Source organism: Ostrinia furnacalis, unplaced genomic scaffold, assembly GCF_004193835.3.
Source record: "Ostrinia furnacalis isolate ACB-3 unplaced genomic scaffold, ASM419383v2 OfSCF0434, whole genome shotgun sequence".
NCBI lineage: Eukaryota > Metazoa > Arthropoda > Insecta > Lepidoptera > Crambidae > Ostrinia > Ostrinia furnacalis.
This window is the reverse complement of record NW_021130673.1, coordinates 80040-97133: the sequence shown is the minus strand read 5'-3', so window position 1 is coordinate 97133 and position 17094 is coordinate 80040. Positions and strand designations below refer to the sequence as shown.

The 17094-nt window shown below is 42.0% G+C and overlaps 1 protein-coding gene across 4 annotated transcripts in view; it reads right to left on the bottom strand.

The window, feature by feature from the left end:
* Positions 1–17094, bottom strand: part of LOC114364710 (uncharacterized) — a 93915-nt gene that overhangs the window by 59576 nt on the left and 17245 nt on the right. For 2 of the 4 annotated variants that reach the window (XM_028320991.1, XM_028320998.1), the window contains exons 9-16: positions 16202–16256; positions 8093–8259; positions 6569–6622; positions 5964–6054; positions 4967–5111; positions 3604–3801; positions 2195–2360; positions 716–877 (exon numbers count right to left, since the gene is read on the bottom strand). In XM_028320991.1, the coding sequence (XP_028176792.1) occupies positions 716–877; positions 2195–2360; positions 3604–3801; positions 4967–5111; positions 5964–6054; positions 6569–6622; positions 8093–8259; positions 16202–16256 (1038 nt within the window). Of the gene's footprint in view, positions 1–715; positions 878–2194; positions 2361–3603; positions 3802–4966; positions 5112–5963; positions 6055–6568; positions 6623–8092; positions 8260–11013; positions 14650–16201; positions 16257–17094 lie in introns of those variants that run through there. The other 2 variants (XM_028320983.1, XM_028320972.1) reach the window with 2 other exon arrangements.

Here is a 17094-nt window from a genome sequence, read left to right as displayed (position 1 = left end):
AATACGTAGACGGGAGGTCCAAATGCTGCACATGCAAATAGGACCTCCCGTCTACGTATTGCCATATGGCGGATTTTTCAATCGCGAACACCCTCATTAGAGCCGCTTCTCGAACTAAATTTTAAATAAACAACTTGAAATAAATTTAACTGCCTAAGGCAGGAATCGAATATTTCGTTATGACGTTTTTGAAACACCTGGCGAACCGTAGTTCTGGTCGAAACGCATGAGATTTCAAGCATTGCTCACAAGCGCATGTCACCCGTTGAGTGACGAAACGCGACATGATGCGACGAAACGCTACACGACGCGACGAAACGCTACACGACGCGACGGAACGCAACAAAATGCGACTAACTGATACTGTGAATCAATACATCACGTGAATGACGTGTTAATCATGGACCATCCTGTAGGTATACAACGACTATAGTCTGGTCTGTGAGCACGTAGAATTTTGTCCAATGACCCCAAGCTACCCATCCTTATCGCTCGCGCAATTATATTGCTGTCGCGACTGTGCGACTGGCACCCGCAGTGAGTGTGCGAGCGCGACAGCAACATAATTACGCGCGGGCGATGAGGATGGGTAGCTTTTAGCGGGCTTTACTTGATATTTTTTCAGACCGGGTCGTGTCGTTTCGCGACGCATCGCATAGCATCGCGTTTGTTATCCACAGGTTAGTGTTCTATGTGACTGGTAGAGAATACTCACGGGCCGGCCAGCTCGCCGTCCGCTTGTATGGCGCACAACTTTTCGTACTCTCGCTCGAAGCTCTCACTCATACACAGGCAGAGGCACAGCAAACCCGAAGGCACGGATGACTCGGGCATAAGTACTGGTGTTAGCCCGATTTTTAGCAGGTCAATGATGCAGCTGTGGGGAAAAAATGTATTATTTTTAGGTTCATAATAATTTTGTTCACAGAATTGGCGTTTCAGCTCATAATGACAACTTCTCAAAATGACAACGGGGTCGCAAAATGTCCACAACTTCTCTTAATGTCTATTTCTCACAATGACAAATTCGCATTTGGTCAACTTCGCATAATGTCAACTACTTGTTGGTATTTTATTTTCATTATTTCTAGAGTTCTAGTTCTTCTAGACTCTAGAGTTGTCATTATGCGAAGTTGACAAAATGCGAATTTGTCATTGTGAGAAATAAACAATATAGTTCCAAAATACTGGACTGTCCTGTCGATGACATTGACAGTGGGGCGCCACCGTCAATACCGGATCGCTGGTTCGGATTTTTGCCATGTTGGAAACCATTGAACGATGGTAGCGCCTCCCTGTCATTGAGTTTGGCGGGACAGTTCAGCGTGGGTCATCTATATGAGAAGTTGTCTTTAAGCGAAGTTGACATTTTAAGAAGTTGTCATTTTGAGAAGTTGTCATTATGAGCTGAAACGAATTTTCGTTTGGTGGTGGTGGACCGACTACATCGTAAAGGTAGCAGGAAGGCGCTGGACGCAGGCCGCTACCAACCGGGCAACATGGAAAGCATTGGGGGACGCCTATGTTCAGCAGTGGACGTCCTATGGCTGAGATGATGATGATAAATAATTTTGTTGATAATGAAGATGTTCCAACGAAAAATTTTTCTAATGGCAAAAGCATCAAAATTATCTGCGCATTTTTCCATCATCCACGAGTTTTGAAAATTTTAAGCCCAGGTTAGTCCAAGGAACGAGTGAAGCATCTTTTGGGTAAGCTGATTAATACGATATATGGTGGGGCGATCTTTCCCAAAATACACTTGTCTTGTGCCTTGGACTATCTGATAATGACAATAAATTAATTTTAAAAAATTATACCTTAAACTTTTTCTCCCACTTATGGCGAGTGAAGCAGCGGGAAAAAAGGGTTTTTTATTTTTCCTGATTTAAGTCTCAAAATCACGTCATTTCTTTTTTCTACCGATAGGGTCATATTATCTGGCAACACTATCTGAACCTGGGGGAAATCAAACCTAAACTTCGAACTCCTCCTATGTTCTTCTGATTAATTTCGTTGCGGGTCCAATGACAGTTTAACTTTCCCCCGGGACAAACTTGACCTTCACTAGTTGGGTTATTGGCGGTCAAGCTGTAGATCCTGGCTACACAGGAGTTGCAGTGGTGGGAAAGAGAGGTGGGAATAGTCCCGTACTTAAACCAGATGATGACATAACAAAATAATGCAAACTCACTTCTTCGGCACTACTTTTTTTGGAGTGGCGCCCTCCAGATTGCCTGGTGGCTTGTACCCGTTCACTTTCGGCTTCGGCGGTTCGGCCTCCTTCGGCGCGGGTTTCGGCTGTTCGGCCGGCGGCGTAGACGTAGGAACGGCGACGGGCGTTGCTTGGGCGGGCTTATCTGAAAGTAGATTATTTGGAATATTTTCAGTGATTTTTTTTTCGGGCGTTTTTCGTCGAATCCTTGAACATGACTCAGAATTTCGTACTACCCATCCCCAAGTTGTTTTCCATTTGATTGAGCGGACGAACGGGAATTAAAAAAGAATATATTCCCGTTTATCCTACCATCAAGTCTAGTGTGACGAACGGGAATAAAAATTAAATAGAAGGGTTCGTTCTAGGTATGGAACATTTCATGAATAGCAGGTGAAAAATCATATGAAATGAATTTCATTAATCACACCTGCTATTTTACTTCACATAGACTGCTATAATTTCACAGTCAACGAAATCACGAATCACATGAATTTCATTCATTCATTCGAGCGAAGTTCGTGAGCGCAGCTCTGCGAAGCGACCGAGCGAGTAAGAAGGAATGATTTGATCATGTGCGTGTTAGAAAAGGACAAGAGGTGTGATGACGGACGAAACTGGGCATTTTAAATATGAACTTTAAACTCAAAGGTGTAAGGTTTAGATTTCCTTGTCATGATTCGTGTGATTTCATTAGATAGCAGGCAGATGAAATGAATGATTTTCATTAGTCGCGCGGTTATTAATGTGCTGTGAAACTGTTTGTTTTTTGTTGTGCGACATAAATGAAACAGATATTGTTACATTTCATAATTTAGCTAATTAGCAATCCTTCATCATCTAAATATATAAAAGGAGAAACTGACTGACTGACTGACAGATCAACGCACAGCCTAAATGGCTAAACGTAGGCACTTGAAATTTGGAAGGGACGTAGCTTAGGTACCGTAGAGGTGCACTAAGAAAGGAATTCCCGGAATTCCCACGGGAACGGGAATTAGCGGGAAAAACGGGATTCACGCGTACGAAGTCGCGGGCGGCCGCTAGTAATTCATACTTCATTAAAAGTAGCACATTATATGAAAGAGCTACATTGAAACACTGCGAATAAAAATCATTGCCTGTGAAATTTCGCATGTGAAATCATAAGAAAAAAAATCATCATTTCATAGAATGAAAATGAATGAAAAATAGCAATCATTTCCATGCCTAGTTCGTTCCACTGGTGAGACAAAAATTGGTGGGACGAACGGGAATAATCCGAATACTGTGGCTGATTTTTTAAATCCTTTCCTTCCTTTTCAGAGGAAAGGAAAGTTAGGAAGGAAGTTTACGTCTAGCGGTGTCTGCCACTGACAAAAAAATGATGATGATGATAATCTACTTACTCTTATTATCCCAGTTGTCGTGGCCATTTTGATTTTCATGTCGCAGCGGCGGCCTTTGACCTTGGTTGGCATTTCCTTGTCTGTTTCCATACTGCCTATTATTAGATCCCTGAGTCCTGTCTCCCTGCCTATTGCCCTGGAATCTATCTCCCTGCCCTGTCCTATCGCCTTGCGACCTGTCCCTCGGTGCCCTGTCGCCTGGAACGAAAGAAAGAAAATACATTTATTTGGCACACTAGATCAACAAATTACAGAAATTAATACGTTAAAAAAATATATTTTAAAAATTATGACAAATAGGCTTCCACTCAGCATAATGCCGCAGTGCGTAGCACCACGACGCTGGTTTTCAGTGGTCGCCTGATTGTAGTGGTGGAGAGGCGCAGGTAAACATTTAAAAAACAAGACGCAAATGGAAAATTTTGGTTCCAACATAAAAAAATAACACACAGTTTGAATAAGTAAAAGGGAGTTAGAACCAAAAATGCCACCGTTCAGCATGTATCACGCTCTGAGGTAGTAAAACCCAGAATATGACGCTGTTATTCTGCGGAAGCCATTTTTGGGAAGAGCGGCAGAATATACGCCTTAAAATTAAAACATTAAACTAACACAAATTAGACAACCTCCCACGCTGCGTTTCCGGTATGCGGCGTCCACTCCAGAAACTTGCTGCCCCATCGGCCGTCAGTTCTGCGTACTATGTGCCCTGCCCATTGCCACTTCAGCTTGCTAATCCGTCGGGCTATGACAGCGACTTTAGTACGTCTACGGATCTCCGTATTTCCGATTCGATCTCGTAAAGAAACCCGGAGCATAGCCCTTTCCATAGCACACTGTGTAATTTTTAGCTTCTGTATAAGGCCTAAAGCCTGGTCCGTGAGCACGTAGAATTTTGTCCAATGACCCCAAGCTACCCATCCTTATCGCTCACGCGTAATTATATTGCTGTCGCGACTGTGCGACGGGCGCCCGCAGTGAGTGTGCGAGCGCGACAGCAACATAATTACGCGCGAGCGATAAGGATGGGTAGCTTGGGGTCATTGGACCAAATTCTACGTGCTCACGGACCAGGCTTTATAGTGAGTGCACAAGGTGAACCGACATCATAAAGGTAGCAGGAAGGCGCTGGACGCAGGCCGCCACCAACCGGGCAACATGGAAAGCATTGGGGGACGCCTATGTTCAGCAGTGGACGTCCTATGGCTGAGATTATGATGATGAGACAACACACAAAAAAACTCAAACCTTGCGATTTATCCCTCGGTGCCCTGTCGCCTTGGGTTCTGGGGACGCCTATGTTCAGCAGTGGACGTCCTATGGCTGAGATGATGATGAGTCAACACATAAAAAAAATACAAACCTTGCGATCGGTCTCTCGGTGCCCTGTCGCCTTGGGATCTATCTCTTTGTGCCCTGTCTCCGGCTCTATTGTTCCTCTGACCCTGATTGAAGCTACGGCCTTGTCTGTTGTTGTTCTGCATTGGCGTGTTCTTTTGTTGTGTATTCTGTAATAAATAAAGAAAAATATACATATTTATTTATTTTCATTGCAGTTAATATGAAAAATTATAGGGACAAATTCGGACGTGGAGCGTGGGACCTCCACCCACAAGGTGGAACGACGACCTCATAAAGGTAGCAGGAAGGCGCTGGATGCAGGCCGCTACCAACCGGGCGGTTTGGAAATCATTGGGGGAGGCCTATGTTCAGCAGTGGACGTCCTGTGGCTGAAATGATGATTGGGATAAAACACTATAAACATTATTATAGCTATTGGAATACACATTTATAATGCAATACTGTTGCATTACAGTACTTTTGTATTCCGGTAGTAAAAGGTAAGATAGCCAGTTCCTCAGTGATTAAGGATTCCGGGTGAAGCTCGCTTCCATCTTTGGCCTGATCATCACTTTCCATCAGGCGAGTTGTGGATAAAAAAATATCTCAAACATAATTTACTACTTGATTATCAAGCTTCCAAAACATTGTTGGCGTTATGTACAATGTCCAATGATATTTATGCATTATTTTATGTATTTCCTGTAAGTAAATTTTACCGTAAGGGAACCAGAGTGACTGACATCGCCCGCAGAATCGCTAAAATCAAGTGGCAGTGGGCGGGGCACATAGCTCGAAGAGTTGATGTCCGCTGGGGCAAGAAAGTTCTTGAGTGGCGACCAGAAGCCGGAAGACGTAGCGTGGGCAGGCCTCCCACTAGGTGGACCAACGATCTGGTGAAGGTCGCGGGAAGTGCCTGGATGCGAGCGGCGCAGGAGCGGTCTTTGTGGAAATCGTTGGGGGAGGCCTTTGTCCAGCAGTGGACGTCTTTCAGCTGAAACGAACGAACGAAATTTTACCTTATGTCCTCTGTCGGAGCCAGAATCGTCATATCGCTGCGCGTCACGTTTCGGCGAGTGCGGACGACGCAACGGCGCAGTGGGCGGTGTACTGAAAGAAACGACATAATATCAGCAAACCACAGATCACAGAAACTAAAGGGAGATGTGACAAGGGGGCGGGGCCGGTGTCGCAGCAATATGCCCAAAAACAGAACACATTGCTCGCGACAGCAATGATGACAGCAGCGACGTTATAATGTAAACAGTTCACATTGCTGGCGTAGTACTAAAGATAATTCGAACGTTGAGTACTGATACCGCAGTGAATAATGAGCACATATTTTGATTACTTTGTGTGTGTGCATTTCTATGCGACCTTTGTCCAGCAGTGGACGTAATCTGGCAGAAACGTCAAGAAATTGTGACACCCAAAGTAGCCAAAAAGATCGCAACACGTCTTTGTTACAATTGAAATAAGGATGTTGTCAACTTTTTGGCCACTTAGGGTGTCACAGGCTATTTGACGCTCACTGTACATACATAAGATGTTTCTGTTATGCAGCTGTGTGTACTAAAATATATCGACAAGCTCGTGTTTTAAAGCAAAAACAAATAGCACATACATTTCTATATCCTCTGCTACATTCGCCTCAGTATCGGGTTTCGCAGCCGACAACCTGTGTGGTAAACAATAACGAATCACATACAAAAGCAATTACACATAAAATATACAGTGCAAACACTAGGTACACATACATAAATTATATATTTGAGGCAATGAGGGCTATCGTTTTAGCGCTCACCAGTTAGCGCCACTGTAGAGTAAGGTCCTGTCACTTGCTAGTAGCGAAGACAGTGGCACCAACTGGTGAGCGCGAAAGTGGTAGGAAGACTATCGCATTTGCACTCATCAAGATGGCGCCACTGTAGAGTAAGGTCCTGTCAATCGCCAGGGGTGCCAACTGTTAAGTATAAAAACGATAGCCCTCATTGAAATCATTGGGGGAGGCCTCTGTTCAGCAGTGTCCTATGGCTGAAATGAAGATGATGATGAAATTAAATATTAAAAAAAGAAACCACTATTTAAATTGAAAAATTGGAAATTTTAAATTTTCAAACATGATTTGAAGAGTAATTTTGATATACAGGGTGTTAGGTAAATGGGTATATGAGCCGGCACTAGCCCATGTTAACATGGTCATATAAATGGTATGGTGAAGTCAGAAAATTGATATCTTCATTTAAATTATTTTAATTTTCATACAAATCGGATTTTATAAAATTTATTTTGTATGAAAATTGAAAAAATTAAAATCATGATATCAAATTTCTGACTTCACCATACCATTTATATGCCTATATTAACATGGGCTAGTGTCGGCTCATATACCCATTTACCTAACACCCTGTATACAGTGCACTCTCATAATATAATTGAGATAAATATAACAAAGCCTCTCAAGCTAAAATCCAACAAGCCCTTCAGCGTCTTTCAGATGCATAGTGCAGTACGGCGTGAGTCCGCAGCGCGAGCAGTACGAGTCTAGTCTTATGTCGCGTTACTGTCTCGACTCGCTCGCGTCGTAGTTTCGTCGCGCCATCCTATTACTAAACCTGTTACGCCTTCTTCTAGCTATCCTAACTCACCTAGCTAGGTTATGGCACACGGCGCGGTGCCGCTCCGCCCAGTCGAGCCGCTGGCAGCGCGACGAGCAGTACGGCGTGAGTCCGCAGCGCGAGCAGTACGAATCGGCGGCGACTATGTCTGACGTCACTTTGTTTGTAGTCGCGTCGCACTGTTCCTTAGCCTGATACACATAGTTACACACGTCTAGCTTCTTCCCAGCTTACCTGACGTGGTTGTGGCACACTTTTGTCTCATCTGCGTCGCTGTCTCGCCTCGATTGCGTCCTCTCGTTGCTCCTATCTATTTTCAAACCTTTTTTTTTCTTACCTGGCGAGGTTATGGCACACGGCGCGGTGCCGCTCCGCCCAGTCGACGAGCAGTACGGCGTGAGTCCGCAGCGCGAGCAGTACGAGTCTAGTCTTATGTCGCGTTACTGTCTCGTCTCGCTTGCGTCGTAGTTTCGTCGCGCCATCCTATTACTAAACCTGTTGTGCCTTCTTCTAGCTATCTTCTAACTCACCTAGCTAGGTTATGGCACACGGCGCGGTGCCTCTCCGCCCAGTCGAGCCGCTGGCACCGCGACGAGCAGTACGGCGTGAGTCCGCAGCGCGAGCAGTACGAGTCCGCGGCGGAGCCACACGCGACACACGCGCGCGACGCAACGCGCTGTAGCGCGGGAATTGTTAGCTGTGCAATCGTGTTTGGGGATACAGGTTCGTTTATTTTTTATTTCCTTTCTTGTATTAGTTATTTATTTAACAAATATCACTATTATGTGTAAGTAGGGAGCGCGTAAACTGAGCGCAAGCGTCACAATGCAGATGCAGAGAAAAGGATTCGAGTAATTGTAGAGAAGAAAAGTATGTCTATTACTACTTTTTTTCTGTACTCGCCTACTCCAGGAGCATTTTACTCATCTCTAACCTCCTTATTAATAAAAAGTTACACCTAGGATGAACCTTGGATTAAAATAACATTTCCATTTTTCATACTAAATGACAATTTAAGCCAGAGTTCAACTAGGATGTAACTTTTATTAATAAGGGGGTAGATGTTTTAACTTAATTCTATCTTTCTGTCTATGACCATACATTATGGTTAGTAATAAAAACTTACAGCTGCATCTCAGTTTAAGCGCACTCATAAATATATTTTGTCATAAAACTATGTTCGATATTTCCATCTCTACACATTCCTAGTGGTGAGTTCACTATTCGATTATAAATCAATCTGTACTTTGTAGAAGGTAAATATTCTGAATATTATTTTGTACTTGTTACTGTACTGGTGATTAAAAGCTGTACTGGTGATTACCTCTAAAATACTTCTCAGGAATTCAAAAATGAAACAGCAGATTCTTATCACAATTTATTTATTTAAAACATAAACTAAATGCACAGTTGAACAACCCAACATTGTACAGTCAACGTCGAATAGTCCGTGACACCCAAAGTGGCCAAAAAGTTGCCAACACAACCTTATTCCAATGTAACAAAGACGTGTTGCGAACTTATTGCCTACTTTGGGAGTCACGAACTATTTGACGCTGACTGTACCTGCGTTATTATAACAAAAACAAATTAAACACTAGCAAATGCACGTTTTACAACATAAAAATACTTACCCTAAAATTATTGTAAAGTTAAGTCTAAAAAGTAATTATTATAATAATAATAAGTCGTATCCAGGAATGTCATGGTCACAAAAATTGGAGAAATTGGAACTTCAAACCATTATCAAGTAATAATTCCAAGACTATAGGTCTCTATAGGTCTATAGTCTGATCTGTGAGCACGTAGAATTTTGTCCAATGACCCCTAGCTACCCATCCTTATCGCTCGCGCGTAATTATACATAATTACGCGCGAGCACGACAAAATTCTACGTGCTAACAGACCGGGTTTTGGGGTTTGGAGGGGTGACATAATGACGTGACACAGCTTATTATTGTCTAATGGCTTCAATGGTGCGAATTTGAAGCACACTGGTTTCGCCAATGTCGAGTGTTTAAAGAGACACGGTGGACAGTGGAATTTGAAGTTTGCCCGGTGATAATTTAAATAGTGAATAGGCACTCACAGGGCAGATATGTACCATCATAGACTGCATCCCACTTAACATCAGGTGCGATTGTGGTCAAATACCTGCCTCGTTATGCATAAAAAAAATTCATTCTTCATTGTTTTTTTTTTAAACTGACACAGCTTAAAAAAGGAAATCTGAAGTCTCGCTGACGTTTGACGTTACAAAAACAACCTTCCATACCTCAGACACTAGTTAAATCTACAGTTGAAAACCAATCCCGTATTCAGGACGAAAATAAAAAGGTTTTTTAGAGAATTTGTGTCTTAGAATTATTAGTAAATGATGTCATTACCAAATTACAGTACATAAAATATGTCAATGTTTTAAAATGAGTCTTGACTCAATCAAATGATGTTATTTTATAACATCTAGTCAACACAAAAGCATTTTCATTATATTCCAGTCTATGTGCGTTACATGCTACAAGTAGAAACATAAGTAACTAATCAAATATTTAATGATTATTTCAGAATATTTTATTCTTTCTAATCTATGTACCAACAATTTTAAAATCGATCCCTAGCTTATACATCGAACCTATATTAGGACAGATATTTAATTTTTTTATAATCAGCTATTCAATCAATGATAAAGTACACAATAATTGATTAAAAAATACAACCACCTGATTTAAAATGTACCACAATTTTTAGATCTAAACTATCCTATGTCCTATACAGTGTGTCCGGGCATGTATTGATCAAACTTTAAGGACGTAATCTATAGACAATTTTATCGATGAAAATACTTCAAATTTGGGTCTTGCCCCATTTCTCGCAAAATTACAAGGATTTAAGTTTTTAATTTTTAGTTTTCATCTCTTCCTTCAAAAACAAGTGAAAACGTGGGTAACTTAACATTAATAAGCAAATATTTTATATCATGCAATAGCCAATAAAATTATCTACTAGTAGAAGTAGAAAACAGACACAAGTTTCATACATTTTAAGGGAGTAAGAATGGATTTAATTAGAAAAAAACATGACTTTTTTCACTTCATTTTCAGTTATTTTCCAACACAAGAAAAACCAGGTCGTTAAGGTATGTTTTATTTGCATTTTATTATTAGTATTTGAGCCATTCTACTAGATAATTTTATTGGCTATCGCATGATATAAAATTTTTGCTTATTAATGTTAAGCTACCCACGCTATCACTTGTTTTTGAAGGAAGAGGTGAAAACTAAAAATTAAAAACTTAAATCCTTGTAAATATGCGAGAAATGGGTCAAGCCCCAAATTTAAAATATTTTCACCGATAAAATTGTCCATTGATCACGCCCTTAAAGTTTGATCACTACATGCCCGGACACACTGTATAGATCGTTTCATTCGCGAAGACGCGCCCCACCATTCTTCCACGAAAGTTTGAGTGTTATCGGTACACGCTAATTATCCTTTAGTGCACAAGCACACCACAATAATGACGCTCGGATTGTTCGGATCAAACTGCCATCACCCCGCGCTTCCCTCGGCCAACAATTGGTGGGGCGCGTCTTCGTGGATGAAACGATCTATCTCAAGGCACAAGCTAACCTACTAACTTCAACTTACGACGTACAATCATATAGGATGTCTAAAAGAAGAATTTAAGTTTCTCGCCGCCAATATTGGGGTTGAAACTCTTGCCCTGTATTACTGACGCGCTCTGCCTGTCTATGACCAGGGTAAATCGACCGTTGCCAGGGTAAGACGAATCGGTATATACCTTCCATAGTTCTGTGTTGAGACCAGGGTTTTTGTCCTCTAGTAGATCGAAGACCATGTTTAAGTCTTCCTTGTTATCAGGTAGTAGACGAGAGGGTATCTTTATTACAACATTCTTCCGACCCAGCGACCCGGTCGGTGAGGGCATATCGCTGTATGCTGTATTAGGGTCTGTTACTGTCTCCCGACCAGAATAGGTTTCTTTTGTAGGTGTCTCGACGATTTGGGAAGACTCATCGATTTCGTACTTGCATACTTTTATGTCGGCTTCGTTTTGAGAAATCACATCCCATTGGTCGATTTTCAAGTCTGGATACTTTCTTTTCAGATCAGATTTCAATTCCTCGATGGTCATTTCTTTTTCTTTCTTCTTCCCTTTTGCATTTACGTTGCTGTTGCTCATTTTCTTCAAATGCATCTTGGTTAGTTCTTCAAGACTCGCTTTGGGTCTCAGTAGAGACTGTAAATGACCGAGTTTGAACTGTACAGGGTTCCCGTCGATGAATTTATTGAAATCACTCTTCGTTATAACCTGAGCGGAGAGTTTATCTATCTGTAGTACTACATCCAGTTTAGTCTTTGCACGTACTGTGCTGATTTTCCTCCAATACTTCGTCCGAAGTCTCGGATTCTGTTTCTGTAGTTGTTCTATCACAACATCTGTGTCTTTATCCGTCTTCACAACCATGCTTATGATTCCCACAGCGCCGCGGAATTCTGTAGACTTTAAATTGATGTGTAGCCTTTCGTTAACCTCAGGAATGGAATTCTCCATCCATTCTCTAGAATTCATGTTCTGGCAGATGATGAAAATCACTCCGTCGAAAAGGTACATATCGTGGAATGTTGGTACGGAGTTGGGAAGCTCGAAAACTCCTTTCTCGTAAGCATCACAGACGATGTTCTCGAAAGTTCTCTTGATGGAATGGAACAGGACTTCGTCTACGCGTGTCTCTGGGTAGTTACTGGGACCAACGTACAGTTTTAAGTCGTCGGCGATCAGATCTGAATAGTGATTGGTCCTGATTCGAGTGAGAGGAGTATTCGTGATCTCTGGGTCGATCGGTGCATACATCATCTTCAGTACTTTATCCCTCAATTGTTTTCCTTCATCATTATCATCAACATTGTCATCTTTATAGGAATCTTCGAAACTTACGTCTCTCTTTTGCCGATCAATAATTCTGAAGCTCAACTTTTCTCCTTCGTAAGTAGGATCAAAATCTGGACTTTTAATCACATCTAGCGATTCTGGGTCGACACCAAACTGTCTTTTTTGCTTCCCAGCTACGTCCGAATAGTATTTCCAACAGTCTGGCTTCAAACCGGGATATTTCGCTTGCAGTTTCAACAAAATTTCCACAGATTCAACATGAGCGTGCTCTTTAGGCAAACGCAGGACTACCCTAGTGTACCTAACTAGATTCTTAATATCCCTAAAAGTTAGCTTCAAGCCGGTGGAGTTGATGAATTTTGGCAGCACTTCAGTCAAGTAATCTTTAGTTTCTAAGCTATCACAAATGTATATCACAGCTCCATTAGACAAGTAAATATCTTGGAATTTTGGAATGATGAGATTCGCAAATCTTTGCATCTTCATGTCCTTGTGCAAGTACTCTTTGAATAGATGCTTCAAGCGTCTTATGTGGGTCCCTTCAAGTTTATTTTGCGGATACCCTTCTAACGTTATGGCAACTTTGAGTTCGTTTTCGACGTGCAAATAATTCGTTCGTCTATGGTAGGCTATGCCTCTATTGCTATCGATATTTAGGTTACTACTTCTACTAATTAGGTTTTCGTTGCTCTCAATTATAGATTCAGTCTTGTCAGACACTGCGACAGCTGACGTAGCTGTAATATTGTTATTGTCATCTTCTGTGATTTCCTCAATCTTCTCTCTCTCATCCTGATCACTATTGTAGTTGTTCGCTTCATCCGACCAAACTATAACTTCATCTTTATCGCTTATATACTTAACGTCTTTCAATTTCTTCAATATTTCGTTCCGAACGTTGTTTTCGAATTCGTCTTTCACGCCGCGATCTACATTTTCGTCATCAATAGGGACGATTTCTACGTCTGAATCGTCGTTGTCGTATACTTCTTCTACATGTTGAATGACGATTTCTTCTGCTTTTTCAACTGCATCAGACTTTTGGGTTACTTCCGCTCTGCTGCTATGGATGTTTCTTGGCGTAGCCTCTTCAGAGCGCAATTCTTCCAAAAGCTTGACCCTGGACGCGACACTGCATATATCTTCAAGATCAGACAGCAAGCACTCGTAGTAAATTTCAGTGTAACCAGTGAGTTCAAATTCGGTTTGATTGTAATCGATCACGTTTTTGAAGGTGGGGCCTCGAATGATTTCGCCTGAGACTCGATCGATGAGGAACGAAGTGCATTCGACGCTATCGACGTTCTTCTGAGAGTAGATTTTCCACTGATCCGTTTTTAGCGTCGGGTTGAAGTATTGTAGGAGTTTGAAAGCGTCTTGTGCGGTGGCTGGCCAGCAGGACTGAGGTATTTTCAGCACAGCCAGACAGAGCCTTTTCACCTTAGCTTTGAGTAGGATCAAATTGGTGCACATCCTCTCTTGCAGTCCCGGGGATATCCTCACCATCCAATCTCTAGTGTCCAAATCCTTGCATATGCAAACTATCGCGCCCCGATTCAGGTAATAGTCTAAAAACACGGGTACCTTCTTCAAAAGATTGGCTTTCAACTGCATATCTATGACGTCAGTCAGGCAGCGCTGAAAAAGCTGCATTTGTCGTAACCGCATCTTCGATTTGGGGTATCCGGCCAACGCTATAACTACCTTCAAAGAGTCTCCTACGATATCCATGTAGTCACAGTTTCGAAGTTGGATGAGTCGATTCGTTTCGTCAGCTTCGTCTTCGCTATCGCTGTAGAAATCGCTGTACTTAAGATCACAAGTGATCTCACTCTTGCCTCTCTTATGAGCTACATCCAACTTCTTACTGGTGACGTCAGATCTTTTACTAACCGTGTCAGTTTTACTCAACTCGGACTTGACATCTGTCGTTTTGCTAGCTACTGATTTCCTACTCAGATCGGTTGTTTTATCAAATCTACTGGAATAGTCGGACTTTTTGCTTATTTCAGTGTATTTGCTGGCTACAGACTTAGCTTGGTTTAGCCTGTCCTTTCGGCTGTCTTCCGAGCAAAGGACGCACGTGGACGGGGTGGAGCTTCCTTCGGAGCTGGCCTGATCCCAGGATCTCTTGAGCTTGGTTTTGCAGGAGCACACGGTTTCCCGCTCGTTCTGCGAAGAATGATCTCGGGTCATCGGCTGGTGGTGATGGAACCACTTCTGTGGTGAATGATGCCTACGTCCGTTTTGAGCCAGAAGCGAGCATGCGAGCACCAGTCCGAGCGAAATTTAGAATTTTCTTTTTTTCTCCCGTTAGCTCCTCGTACTAAGCTAAATATGCTTGTGTCACGAGTGAGCTCACCACAATAGTCGAGCGGCGGCGGGGACCGAACCCGCGTTCCCCGGATCACGAGTCGACCAGTCCGATCCCTTCACCGTTCGGCTATCGTGGCTACAAAGAGTTGGTAGACTTTTTTCCACTTACACACGCGGTCAAAATATTCGAGGCGAAAAATATGATACTTGTAAGAATATCGCAAATACATATTTTCAAAGTTAGTTTCAGAGAGTAAGCAAAGCAAAAAGGACCCTATAATGATGTTAATTTTGAACTATAATTGACTCAAAGTATCCTATGAATCGTATGAATTTTGGGACAATTTATTTCGATCATTCTAGAACATTTTTTCTTTTACCGTTGCATTCAGAATATTTACCTTCGTACATTAGAAGGTCATGCAGACGACGTATATGCTTTTGAATATTATTTTTCTATATTAAAATGTGGACCGACGACCTCATAAAGGTAGCAGGAAGGCGCTGGATGCAGGCCGCTACCAAACGGGCGATGTGGAAATCATTGGGGGAGGCCTATGTTCAACAGTGGACGTCCTGTGTTTGAAATGATGATGATGATAGCAAAATGCTTTTTGCAAATAAAAATCTCAAAAAATCCAAAAGTACATCGTCTGCAAGCCCTTCATCTATATTTTAAAACGCTATGTGAGACTTCTCTAATGCTGTAACCGTATTTTCGGATATATTCATCTCTGTCACTCATAAAAGGGCATTGGCGTGAGCGAAATCGACAATTAAAGTTGAAAAAACGACAACTTAGCCTATATCCATGCACCTATTTTGCCATCAACAAGAAGAAATGAAGATAGTAGTAATTCATGATAGGCATAGAAGTTATGATTTGAAGACATTTAGGATTTGCCACACTGGATGGACGCGTTATGCGTCTGCAGTTAGGTCTTTGTCTATACCGCAGAACGCGTCCGAAGCGAGAATCGGTGGTGGCGGTGATCCTCGCCACCAGTCTTAAACGGTCAAAACGCAACCATATGATAATAAAATAGGGTTCAAATTATGATGGCAATGTATGTAGAGTTGAGGCACAAAATAGTAACAGAAGACAATCACCTGTACGCACTTCATTTGCATACGCACACAGACGCGTCTCAAATTGGCGGCATTCGCGCTCGCACTGGTTTAGAGTGGTTTAGACACATCGCGGCAGTGGTTTAGACTGGTTTGCGATTATTGGCGATATCATCGTAGCGCAGTGGTTTAGACTGGTTTACAATTATTAGGGATATCGTGTCGGTGAGTTTTGTCTATGTGTGCGTTGCCCAAGCGCACTTTGTATGTAGATTGTCTTCTGCTCCTTACTTTGTGGTTGAGGGTAGTTTTGGAAGTATAAAACAAACTGTATACTTACAGAATCACCAGCACCCGCCGCGAAGCTACCTTCGACGTCACGCGACTCCAAATTCCTGGAATAAATAGCTGTGTTAAAGAACATCTTTTTCAAAATCATTTATTAATCCACCAAAGCTTAGCGGTGTAGATGTAATGTATTTTGAAGAGGTGTGATGCGATTTAATGCCGATCACAAGGGACAGACAAGATCTTTTCAAAAATGCAAAAAAGCTAAAGTCTGTTCGCCGAGAGTTGATAAAAAAAAATATATCAGAGGTTCTAAACTCATTACAAATTGCGGCCCGCTAATTATTTTTGTCGATATAATGAAAAAGTTGGTAGATTATTTATCATTATTATCTCTTTTTTTACGGGAATTATTCCGGTTAGGGCATACGTGGGGACTGGGGATACGGATCAAACACGTGGCGTCCATGTTTTGGATAAAAAGTATTTCATTATTATCAAGTGGCTTATAGTGTATCCCAATGTTGGGCAAAGCCCTACCCACTGTCATACCATTAATTTCGGTCTTATGTAAAATCAATCTATTCCGTTTCACACATTGCGGCCCGCCGGCCGGGGCGCTTGACGACAGCTGCGTGGCTCATACCATGGTACTCAGTGCGCGTTGTGACAAACGACGCCCGCCATACAAAATGCGATAATGAAGAATGTTCACTAATTTTGTTTTTTAGCTTTCTGTATTCTCTGTTAAAAATAAAAAATACACGTGAAAGAATTATTTCGATACGTCAATTAGTTTCCAAGATATTGAATTTTAAAAGTGCGGGCGGCGGCCGGCCCGCCATTTTATGCGCGTGACGTCATATTACAACGACTGGCTCATATTTGTATGGGTGGAATCTTGCAAACTGAATTAAGACCCACTTCCAGGCAACCGATTAAGCT